Source organism: Pelodiscus sinensis, chromosome 1 (genome assembly GCF_049634645.1).
Source record: "Pelodiscus sinensis isolate JC-2024 chromosome 1, ASM4963464v1, whole genome shotgun sequence".
Classification (NCBI taxonomy): domain Eukaryota; kingdom Metazoa; phylum Chordata; order Testudines; family Trionychidae; genus Pelodiscus; species Pelodiscus sinensis.
Window position 1 is genome coordinate 87,395,350 of NC_134711.1, and position 12,842 is coordinate 87,408,191.

General features: G+C 45.4%; 1 protein-coding gene across 1 annotated transcript in view; it reads right to left on the reverse strand.

Annotated features, from left to right (window-relative positions):
• PLBD1 (phospholipase B domain containing 1) overlaps nucleotides 1-9,765 on the reverse strand; it is a 44,655-nt gene extending 34,890 nt beyond the window's left edge. The window contains exon 1 of the mRNA XM_075935232.1: nucleotides 9,429-9,765. Coding sequence (XP_075791347.1) covers nucleotides 9,429-9,501 — 73 coding nt within the window. The 5' untranslated portion in view covers nucleotides 9,502-9,765. The remainder of the gene's footprint in view (nucleotides 1-9,428) is intronic.
• Between the last annotated feature and the right edge of the window lie 3,077 nt (nucleotides 9,766-12,842).

Sequence of the window (12,842 nt, forward strand, 5' to 3'; positions counted from 1 at the left end):
AAAAAACAACAACAAAAGCATCACATACAACTCGTTCAATTAAAGTTAACCAACTTTACACTATAGCAAAGCACTCTTCTTTGACAAGAGAGAAACATACTACATTAACTGCTCAGTCTGTTAACACTAGCCCTGTAAAAAGCTAGAGACCATGTGCTATATCACTTGCAGGAAACTATGTCCACGGTCTTTTCAATGCATAGCATCAGCCGAAGTTGAGTTCAAATAAAGAAAAGATGCTTCCGTACCTGACTCAGAAGAAATCCTACAAAGAGAGATACTGAACTCAATTTACAAACAGAGTGTCATCAGCATCATCAGTCTTGATTTCCAGCTAAGATTCAAAAAGATTGCCAATGGTTATTTTAAAACAGTTCCCTTGTGCAACTAATAGTGAAGGAACTACTTGATAGACGTTCAGCATCTCATATTAAAGCAGGTAAACCCAAGCTATTATGACAGTGGCTCCCTATAAATTTAGATTTATCTTGCTTTTCTAGATAATCACAGAAAAAACCCACAAAGCTTATTTTCTATAGCATTTTGAAAATCACATTCAACTAAGACAGTAATGCAGGTAAATTAGACTAATTTTCAACTCGTGTACACTCATGCTTTGCACAGATATATATGGATGTTTCTCACTACTGTTTCTTCAAGTCACAAGGCTAAAAGAGCTAATTTTTGTGGGAAGTTGGATGTAGCACTTAGATAATCAGACACTTTCCTTTTGAATATGTGACCCCAGCAATCTATGTATTAGTCAAGTATAGACGGGATTATTCTAATTTGCTGGATCAAAGACTGAAGGTGAAGGCAACACAGAAACTCAATTGAACGGAATACAGGAAAACATGCCAAGAGCACATCATGGTGCTGTTCTATGGAGACCTGTCCCTGTTCACTTATTCTACCAATTCAACTGCTCTAACTGGAAATCAATGGCAAAAGACCAGTGTTGAGAACTTCTGTAAATCCCAATCTTAATACTTCATCCCTCAATGACCTGGTTACATCAGGTCTCCATTCACAGCCCATCAAGATACCTGCATAGTATTTAAAAAAAAAAATTAGTAGTAAAGAACCTACAAAATTATGAGGTTATCTTAAAAATAAGGCTTTTTTAAATTTTAATGATTACTGAACTGTCTTCTGACTTAACTTCCTGTCTGCCTTCAATGAGTATGACAATTCATGTGCCAATTTACAGTGAAAAATACAATGTTGATAATCACAAATAATTAGGACAGTCAATCAATTAACACAATCACGGTTAATTTTGTGATTCATTGCAATGTTAAAGAATAACCACCAAAACGAACCCTCACTGACATGGCCTCCAGCTGAGAAGAAAGGAAAAAGATACTCCCCACTTCCCCTTGCACCACACCAGAACCTAAGGTGGCTTAGGCTAAATTTTGTATGCTCCAGCCTTGTGGTGGGGTGTTGGATGTGTGTGTGGTGGTGGGGGGAGGCTGGAATGTCAACGCAGGTTCTCCAATGCTGAGGGAGACCCTGATCCTCAGAGGCTGGATCCAGACAAGCCAAGGGCTGAAATCAGGCCCCAGGCCTTAGGTTTCCCATCACTATTTTAAAAGGTGTTGCTTGTTGTGGATGGAGTTAGAGGATAATGCATGGATGCACTGGGACTTGGGATGTAAGTGACTAGTCAGGTAGTCAAGTCGCTACTCAACTACTCTCTCCCCTCCCCCGTTTGCTGCCTCTGTATCAGGTGAGAGAGGGAGCAGAAGCTGGTGCTGGGGGGGAGCTGGCATAAAAGCCGATTCTCCCCAGCACCATCTCTACAGTGCGGGGAGGAGGGGGACAGGGGAGACAGAGGCACAGCAGTCCGGGACTCAGCATGAGCCAGGACTGCTCAGACCCAGTTCACACTGAGACTAGGACCTAGCCCTGCTGCTGCTCTGCAGTTTAAATGCCTGCGCACCCAGCTCCTACTACATTTAAAATGCAGAGCTGCAGCAGGGTTCGCTCCGGCTCGCACCTCTCCTTATCAACTAATCATATAGTGGATACAAATTGTATTGGCTACACGATTAGTTAACTACCCGCTTCTTAATATCCTTATTTTGAGACATGAAAGACTTGGACACATATTACAAAAAAGAAAGCTTAAAACTTTTTAGTTATCTATTCATGCACAATATCTCTCTACCCAGGTTTAGGAGGAACTGAAATCATGTGAGACTCACTAGGGCTGAACGACTCTGAAAACAAAGGTTGTTTTCATAAGGTTGGTAAACAGGTAGTGCTGAAAAGAGTTACAAATAATCTCTGCAAACTTAGTTTGCAACACTGAGCATTTGGGAGTAAAGGGTAAGGAAGGATGAGAAAACAAGGGTAGAAAACTGGGAGGAGGGTCTGAGAGGACATCAAATGCTCTATTCCCACCTTAACTTAGTGACTAAATAGGAAGCAAGCAGGACAACTGGGGAAGTTAATTATTGTTCTCACACAGAAGTATTAATTTAGTAACATTGTAAGATGTTCTCTTACTTAAACCAACTGTTTGCTGTTTTGCCTTAAAAAAAAAAAAAAAAAAAAAAAAAAAGGTAAAACCTGGTTCTGACTCCCAGTAATCCGTCCTCTCAGACCCTCCTCCCAATTTTTCACTTCCTCCTCTTTGTATCCTTATTCTTAAAAGCCCCTAGTTAACCTGTCCCACCTACCCAAACACAGAGCATGTAGACACAATCATACAAACACTTTACTCTTTCTCTCCTCCATCTCGCAAAAAAAAACAAAAAAACCCCAACCCAAACCAATGAAAGAGTCTACTCTTCAGCAAGGCCAACAAAAATAAGTGAAAGCATTTGGAGTATGTAGGCCAAGTCATGTTGGAGATATACAGCGTAAAACAGTCTTGAGAAATTTCTCATTCCTGGGTTGTGACTTTCAAAATGGATATGTTTTGGGAAATCAGACTTATAACTGGAATCCCAGAGTAGTAATGGAGATACTAGGACACCTCTATAATGGACCTGTTCCATTATCTGTTTTCAAGAGAATCTGGTTTGTATGCCTGTTTATTGACTCTTGTTCTGTATCAAAGGCAGCTCCTCAGGAGTGAGGCTGTGGGTGGGATCTGGCGTGCACTGAGAGCTGGCTTAAAAGCTGGTTCATGGGGTGCACCGTCTCCCGGCAAGCTGGCTGCTGCCCTGCCCCATTGCCTCTTTATCAGAGGCAGCAGCACAGGATGGCAGCTGGTTCCCTAAGAGCAGGCCAGCAGGCAAGAACTGGTATGCACCAGGTGCCAGCTTAAAAGCAGGCTTCCAGTGCACACTAGCTCCAGAGGAGCCAGCTGCCACACTGTGCTGCAGGTACATGTAACCTCTGAGATTTTCAGTGGTTACACATTTACCCAATTATCAGCATTTTAACATCCCTACAGGGTAAGGACTCAGTTTCATGTCTTTTGTATGATCCTGGTCTTTGTCTAGGCTCCTGGACACAGGAGGTGATACTATCATCTTGCATGTACTATAGTGACAACCCTAAGAGTTCAAAACTCATTAATCAGCCCCCTCCTCCACTGAAAAGAAGAAAATGGCTTCTAGAAACCATAGATTAAAAATTACACTTGGGGATCTTTTTATTTGGCATCTGTTGTTTGAGGACTCTGGATGAACCTGGGGCATATTTTCTAGCTATTCTCTAGAACCATGAGACCTAAAGGCTTCCTTTTAAAAAGAAAAAAAAGAAAAAGAAAGCTGGGATTCTCTTCCAATACCAGCAATGTATCAGCAAACAAGTATAATCTACTAAGTCAGAGCGATCACAGTTGATAGCCGTGCAGGAGGTATCAGGTAGTAAAGTTCCCGGACCTGGCTTAATTCTAACAACATGGCTGGGGCTTTCCAGAAAAGAAAAAAAAAAAAACACAGCGATCAGGAGGCTTGCAATCAAATCAGGAGAGTTGGCATCACTGATATCTAGTCATTTTAACAAAGCTAGTTAATAGTTTCACAGCTTACACCTATGCACACACCTCCCCCAGGCCACAGGGACTTGCGGGCAGCAGCATGAAGGTTAGGGATGTTAGCAAGGAGTTGACTAGTTGACTACTCAATAAGCATAAGCTTATTGGATAGTCGAGTGGAGTATCGACTACTCTCTCCCCTGCTTGCTGCCTCTATGAGAAAAAGCCAGTTCTGCCCCGGCACCATCTCCGCAGTGCCGCCTGCCCCTCCCCCACTGCTGCCTATATCAGAGGCAGGGAGGAGGGATGGGGAGGTGGCTGCAAAGCAACCCCTGTCTACAGGGGTCCCAGAGGGGAGCTGCCCTCCCCCTCTCCCCCCCTCAGACAGGAGCTGTTGCCACCAAACAGCCCCTGTTTATGGTGGCCCTGGCTGGCTGCACGCAGGAGCTGCTCAAGCAGCAGCCCCTGTCCATGGCCAGGCCTTGCTGTCACAAACAAGGGCTGCTGCCAGAGCAGCCCTTGTTCACGGTGGACAGGGCTGGCTGCCACAAACAGGCTGCTGGACTCAGCACAAGCTGGGACCGAGGAGTCCCAGCTCATGTTGCTCCGGGATGCTGTGTGTCTGCATTTTAATGTAGTAAGAGCCCGGCAGCTCTTACTACATTTAAAATGCAGAGCCACACCCGCAGGTAGCTCCGGGAGCTGGCATGAGCCGGGACCAGGAGCTACCCCCCTGTGACTCTAAAGAGCAGCCCTTCTCAACTCATTGTGTAGACTCAACTCATTGTGTAGACTACACAATTAACCAGATATCAGGAATTAACATCCTTAATGTAGCTTAATGAATGGAGATGCCTGTTTCCTAGAACTAGAAGGGCCCTTGAAAGGTCATCAAGTCCAGTCCAGTCCCTTGCCTTCACAGCAGGACTAAGTACCATCTTTTGGGGGTGGCAGGTGGGGCTGGGAGTCATGCGGAGAAATGCACCGAGACATCTCCCAGAGTCCTGCCAGAGTAAGGTGCCCGCTTGCTCGCTAGAAGGGTTTGAGGTCTGGCACTGGCCTTAAGGTAAATTAAACTGAGTTTAAGGCCCTTGCTGTAGGAGATGCAACTTTGAAGGAGTGATAATACTATTTGGCCAAGTTAGCAGGCTTAGTCCTTAGGGTAGTAAGTAGGTGTTGGGTGTATTCTTCAAATGTTTGAATATGCTAAACAGCATATTTTAAATTACAAAAAATACACACAGTTAATATGACTGGGAAGTATTAGATGGACTAATACAAATAATTAATTATACAACACTATCACTACCATTTCTGTGAAAATTATTTCTGCAGTACTTGGTACCCACAAATGCAGAACTTGTACCAATTTGTACTTCTTTCATTTTCAGCCAAACACATTGCAAAATATTTAGATGTCAAGATTAATATTTCAGTTCAACCACAGGAGGAACTTATGGTGTTTTTCCAGTTTTTTTTAACTTGTATTTTGATACTGCTTGTACTATCCCCCGCCTCAAAAATAGGAAGTTTACACTCATTTGGAAGTACATTTAAGATTGAAAATATATCAAAAGTTAAATCTCTGGTACTTTTTTAAAAACAGATTTCTTTATATTGCACATATACTAGAGAAGAAAACTAATCCTTTCCAAGGTAAGAAACAAGTCTAAGGACAATGCCTTCTGTTTTATGTGACTCGATGCTACTTGGGTTTTCCTTTTTCCAGTAGGAATACTTAACTATCAGCCCAAATTTAGGTTTATTTTCCCCAAGCAATCAGGTCAAAGCAAGATATTTCATCTCACCATACTTACCATTATCTGAAGATAGTTACCTGATATGTGCAAATGTTGGGAAGATGTAAGGGGGAAGTATTCAAACACAATGTGAATTATGTATTGCATTTTAAATTGTCCATACGTGATTTTCACAAACATACATATAAGCACAGGCTGTGGAACTGGAAGTACCCAGGCCGTGGTGTGACCAATTTTTTGGCAAGGACAGATTTAAGTGGTACTGCGACTCCATGCACCAGACCTCAAATCCACACACTCAAATTTGATAGAAATGGGTACAAGGGTTCCTGGACCAGGGGAGTCAGGCTCTTGAGGATGGGGGAATGCCTAAGAAGCTCCCACACACTTTAATTTAAATGGCTCTCTGCAGTCCTGTATAACAGTTATGTTTTGTTTGTATAAAATGTTGTTAGAAATGGTTGTCACCTATAAAAGGGAACAAAAGTGATTTAGATGACATAGTTAATCAGAAATTTAAATAATTAATTTAAAACACAGAGTAGTCAATTGAATACTTCCTATAAACAGCAGCCCAATTGCGGAATGAAATGTTTTCATATTACTTCAAGATATATTGAATAGTGAACCAATTTATTTTAAAAAAATCCATGTTCTATTTAGACAAGTTACCTTTTTTTAAAAAAAAAGTCTATATTTACTGTTCGAACAACAACTGAACCAGCTCTACTAACTACTCCGTAATCTTCCCATCACTGCCTACACTTCAAAACAATGCTATTCAGAGAGCCAGATATGGACTGAAACACTTTTTCCATATTGCAAGTTTCTTTTTGAGTTTTCGTATCTTTCTTGTTAGTGTTCTCATGAATCCAACAGATGTAATAATACATATTCCTGTCACCACAGTTACAATTTGAAAAAGAGGTCTCTGAGATAAGTTAGGACAGCCTCACCACTCTATCCATCGCCACCTCCCCTACAAAATTGAACTCTCATCCATTATATAGCAAAACTTTCTTGAATTTTTAAATGTTCTGTGACCAGAAACAAATTTAAAACACTCCTGAAAAACATGTGCTGGGATCCCAAGCAAGAGCTAAGAAAAGTAGGTAGGATTCTTGCCCGGTACTCCTTTGTATTTCTATTATTCCTGTTCTGTGGGCAATGTCAGACCACTTCTTATGAATTTGAACTTTTGACATTATTTTCTGTTTGATGATCTTTTTCCCCTAATTCCTTCCTCTGTATCTCTCCATTGCCATGGACTTTCTTTCACTGTCCTCTATGCTATTTTCCATTAGTCTCTCTCTACCTTCTCTTACAGTCTTTCCCCTTTAGTTTCTCTTTCCTTCTTCCTTCCAATTGTTGAATATTCCCTGCTGTTCTCATCACTAAGGGCTTGTCTACTACTGACAACTACGCTGTAACTTTCTCAGGCTATGTCTAGACTACAGGTTTTTTCCGGGATACCTCTGGTATCCCAGAAAAACTCCACTGCGTCCAGGGAACACGTCTGCTCTTCCACTTTTTTTTGCGGAACAGCAGACACGCTCTTTTGGAAGCCCTGCCTTCCTCCCCCCACAAGGGCCAAATTTTGGAAAAACCTCTTCCAAAAAAACTATCGGAAAAAGGTACACAAATTGCAAAGCGCAATTTGTGTACCTTTTTCTGATAAAGCCCCTTAGTGTAGACATAGCCCCAGTCAGGGGTATGAAAAAAAACAACCCCCAAGCATAGCAAGTTACAGAACTGTAAAGCTACAGTGTAGACCAGTGTTTCTCAATCAGTGGTACGAGTACCTTTAGGGTTTCTCGAGATAAGTTTGAGGGGTACGTCAACACAACTGAAATTTGGAGAAAAGCTGCACATAATTAGACCCAAAGCATTCATTCATATCTACAAGGTTTCTCAAATAAAATAGGTGGGAAAAATAATTTATTTAAATAGAAGCTCCAGTTCCACAGAAAAATGCAGACCATCAAATACATACATATCAGTTAAATTCAACCCTAGCTTTGAAGTTACCAAGGTGTGGGATAGCAGACAGAATAAACAGAAAGCAGAAAAATCAAAGCAATCCAGGAAGGAATTTAAAAGTGCAATAGCAGCTGTAGTTATTAAATTAACCTAATTTTAACCTTACAACTCTGGCTACAAATTTCTTATGCAAATATAAAATGAAAAGCAGTTCTGTGCAGAATCTCTTCTCTTTTTTGTAATATAGATAAGATTTTTTTAAAATACGCTGATATTTTCCCACTGATCACAGTAAAGGCAACAAACAAGAGGCAATATGTTAATATACAGACACAAAACACCAGATCTTTAATATATGTATCATTTGCCTTCTAGGACAATATTTGTTATACACCCACAAATCTTTAAAATTATAAACTGTAACATTGTAGGATATGTCATGCTATATTATAATACTTCTTGCCTACAAACAATATCCCCTGCTGCATATGATAAGCTATACACAAGAAAATATGGGCACCTAAATAATTTGTTGGTGTTTTTTAAAAATAATGTGTGTGTGTCTTTTCTCCTATTCATTTTACTAAATACATGGCTACACACACAGGCACAAAATCTGAATGGACTCTTTACTGCAGGGAATGAGCTGGTTCCAAAATAATGCTGCATCTGTTTTTGTCTACCAATTGACTATCATTAGTTCCTACCAGAACTGAAGGGCTTGGCCAAGGGGAAGTTTGTGTGCAGTCTGCCTCAAACATTCTTATCCTGGCCAGACCCAGGATTCTATGCCAATTCAGTTTCATTTCATGCATCGATGAAGTGAGCTGCAATTCAGGAAAGCTTATGCCATAATAATAATGTTAGTCTTTAAGGTGTCACTGGACCTTTTTGTTTTTGGTGAAACAGACAAACCTCTGAAAGCTGATCCTTGTAGGCAGCCAGGGTCACAGTTATCTGCTTACTAGAGAATGGATCTGGTGCACAATTCAATCGCTGAATTTGCATTTGCTTCCACTATAAAGGGTTTATTCTTAATTACTACTGTTATCCAAAAATAAGAATATGTTTAAGAACAGTAACTCTGCAAGCAGCAGGAAAGGGTTGAAGCTACTTGAAAATTCATTACAATTACAAAGGTGCAAAACCCACTTCATCAGATGAAGTCTAATTCATCAGAAGGAAGTGGGTTTTGCCTATAGAAGCTCATGAGTCTATATATATTTCGGTTAGTTTCTAAAGTGTCATAGGACCACTCATTGTTTTTAACGTTACTGATTAACACGGCTCTCTCAAGCAGATGTTATACTATAATACTCCCTGCCTATGGCCACTGTCCTCCGCTGGGTATGATAGCTATGCACAGACAATATGGGCACCTAAATATGCAATGCCACTGGATCTCCCTAGCTGCTTTTCTGATACAACGTGACTCTTCGGGGAGACCCGGAGGGACGAGCTCAGCCAAGCAGTGCAGGGAACAGATCAGCTCTTTACCCGGCAAGGCCACGCTGCTCTGAGGGGGGCCAGGGGAGCCTGAGGGGCTCTGTCTCTCACACCAGGGGCTTCCCGCCCGCCCGACGCAGCGGGGACTGCAGAGTGTCGGGGCCCCGGTCTCCGTCCGTCCCCCGAGGGCTTGTGCACGCCTGTCCCTCCCCGAGAGGCTCAGTCTGTCAGTCCCCCCCGGGGCAGCGGCGGTGTCTGTCGGTCGTTAGGGGGCCGCGCTCTGTCCGTCCGTCTGCCCCTCTCACCTGCTCGGGCCGCCGCCGCCGCCCACAGGAGGACGAGCCCCCAGCAGCAGCCTGCGTCGCGGAGCCGGGCCATGCTGCTCCCCGAGACTCCCGGCCGGGCGGCTGCGGGACTTGGGGAAGTTTGGGAAAGCTCAGGTCAGGTCCCGCCGCTGCCCCCGCCTCCTCCCGGGCCCGGCTCACGCCCAGGCTGGGGGAGAGGCTGCGGCTGCAGACTCCCGGGGCCGCCCTCCCGGCCGGGCTGTGCCTGGCCGCGGGGTTTGTCCCTGGGACACTGCGCCGCCATAGAGGGGGCGGGCGGCAGCGACACCTGGACGCTCCCGGGTCGGCCTGGGCAGCATTTCCCGCCAAACACCGGGGCTGGGCGGGCGCTGCCGTCCCCCACTGACTCCCTGCAAAATCCATCTGTGCAAGCCCGGCAACAGTACCAGAGCCGCCACCCAACAGCTGCTGCTCACACTCCTGGCCCAATGGCCCTTGGCAGCGGACCTGGCCTCCTCACGCGATTGGGGGGGGGGGGGAGGGCTACTCCCAGTTTACAGGTGCAAGGTTAATTGGCTCCCCCAAGATGATAGACGAAGCTTGTGACCTGGGAAATGAACCGAGATCTCTCCTAAGTCTTTATCCCCGTCTTCCCCCCTCCCACCACCACCTTGTTTGGTTTATACAGTGGTTCTCAGCCTGGGCTTGCCCCTTCCTTGTGTGGCCATAGGCTGGTTTCAGGGGGTCTCTCAAAATAAATCAGAGAGTAGGACTGGTCATGGACTCATGGAGGTCCAGGGCACAAAGCATCTTAGGATTCCCTCCAAGTTCTCCCACAGCCTCTTCAGTGAGTGGCTTCACCAGTAGCTCTGTGAGCTCTCCACCTGAGGAATGTGAAAACAGCACAACAGTCTTTCCCTCACCTTCATCCTGGCATCTGCCTGCCACAATGTTCCTAGTGCAGAATAGAAGCATTCCAATGATTTAATTTGCATGTTCCCCAAGCAAAAAAGCACACTCAGGTGTCAGATATTTCCCAGAGCTTTGAAAGGAGAGGAATGCATGTCTGCAGGCATGGGCAGTGGGTGAAGGCAGGGCTGAGGGAGGCAAGTCTCCAGCCCCACCCCAACTTCGCCCCTTCTGCTGAGGCCCTGTCCCCATGGGAGCCAAGCCACCTCCCTGGCCCCCATCATCACGAGGAGGGTGGGTGGGTGCGCGCGCATGCCCAAGAGCACAGGGTGGACAGGCAGCGTGTGGCCCCATCCTACCTGGCCGTGGAGCAGGGGGAGGGTGGACACCGGGGCAGCAACACTCCGCCCCCAGAATACCTACAGTAGGTGCTCTGGGGGTGGAGTGTGGGCAAGGCCAGGCTGGAGGTTTGGGAAGGCAGTGTCTTCCCGTTTAGGATAAGTACACCATGTCTGCAGGGCAGCAAAGATCAAAACACTGAACAGAACTATTAGGGCATGCATTGTGGAATCCTGGCAGACAGTTCTGGCAACAAAACAAACAGCAATAAAGGAAGGGGAAAAGAAAAAGTGTCTTCTGCGGAGGTGGACATTTTTTCTTGCCAAAACTGGGCATTTTCCCCAACAAAAGCTACATTGCAATGTGTACACTCCCTCTGTTTTGATTCCAAAAGGCAGGTTTTTTGTGACAAAACTTGGTAGTGTAAACAAGGCTTAAGGCTTTGTCTACAGTACTACACAGCTTTTAACACAGCCATCTCAACAAGGTTGTGTCACTAAAAGTGCCAGACTGCATGCAGGAGTAAAACCCCCACACAGGACGGTGAAGAGGGGATAACAGGTACCCTGATGGGATGAAACATCTACTGTGTTTGTAAAGATCGGGACTGGGATGTGTGTGCAGAGAGACTTTCTTATTTCCCCTCTCAGAGGATGCTGCATGTCATCATGGGGCTGTGTTCTTAAAAGGCCAAGTGTATCAATTCCTAGACTGCCAATGCTTGGACACTGCATCTCCTCTCTATGGGTATGTCTACACTACCCTCCTAATTCGAATTAGGAGGGTAATGTAGGCATACCGCACTTGCAAATGAAGCCCGGGATTTGAATTTCCCGGGCTTCATTTGCATAAGCGGGGAGCCGCCATTTTTAAAACACCGCTGGTTTGAACCCCGTGCAGCGCGGCTACACGGGGCACGAACTAGGTAGTTCGAACTAGGTTTCCTAGTTCGAACTACCGTTACTCCTCGTGAAATGAGGAGTAACGGTAGTTCGAACTAGGAAGCCTAGTTCGAACTACCTAGTTCGTGCCCCGTGTAGCCGCGCTGCACGAGGTTCGAACCAGCGGTGTTTTAAAAATGGCGGCTCCCCGCTTATGCAAATGAAGCCCGGGAAATTCAAATCCCGGGCTTCATTTGCAAGTGCGGTATGCCTACATTACCCTCCTAGTTCGAACTAGGAGGGTAGTATAGACATACCATATCTTATATAATATACTGAGGTGCTAAACTCCCTCCCAGAGCCTGGCCCCCTGCATCCCAACTCCTTGCCCAGCCCAGAGCTTGCACCCAGCCCCAAAACTCCTTTCCAGTATCTGCACTCCTCTCACACCCAAACCCCCTCCCAGAGTTAGTCAGTTGTAAGAGAGTGGGACTTTGACCTATTCTGGGCACCAACAAAAATTGTGCAAACCTGCCATCCATGTACACTAGCACTTGCCATAGCAAAACTTTTGTTATTTGGGTTTTTTTTAAAGCACCTGTGAACACTAAAAGTTTTGTCACTCAATTGGCAGCGTAGACAAAACTAGGGATGTTAAGAGGAGGGTATTTAACCAATCGAGCAGTTGATAAAAATTCTATCGACTACTCGATTAGTCAATAGGCACCCTAGCTCGGTCTCAGCTTGTGCTGGGTGTGGGACCAAACCCTGCTGTGGCTCTGCAATTTAAAAGGCAGTAGGAGCCAGGCAACCTGTCCCCCACGCTCCAGCTCCTACTGTGTTTTAAGTTGCAGAGCTGAAGCAGGGTTTGGTCCTGAACCAGCGTGAACTGAGACAGAGCCAGGCCCCTCTGGCACCTACTAAATTTTAAATGCAGACCCTACAGCGGCTATGCATTTAAAGTGTAGTAGGAACTGGGTGGGCAGGCAGCCTGGACCAGTCCCGGCTCACACTGGGTGCAGGATCAAACCCCACTGCAGCTCTGCAATTTAAAATGTAGTAGAGGACGGAGGAGACAGGGGCAGGTGGAGGCTTTTAAATTGCAGAGCTGCACCAGGCGTGAGCCAGGACTGAGCCAGGCTACCTGGCCAGCTGGCAGCAGCACCTCTGCATGGAGGTCCTAGCAGAAGTTGGGACCTCCCACACACAGTGGCTACTGCCGCAAAGAAGCCCCTGCTCACAGCTGGGCCCTGTGTGCAGGGGGACCCCCCACAGACAGGGGCTTCTTCGTGGCAGCAGCTGCTGC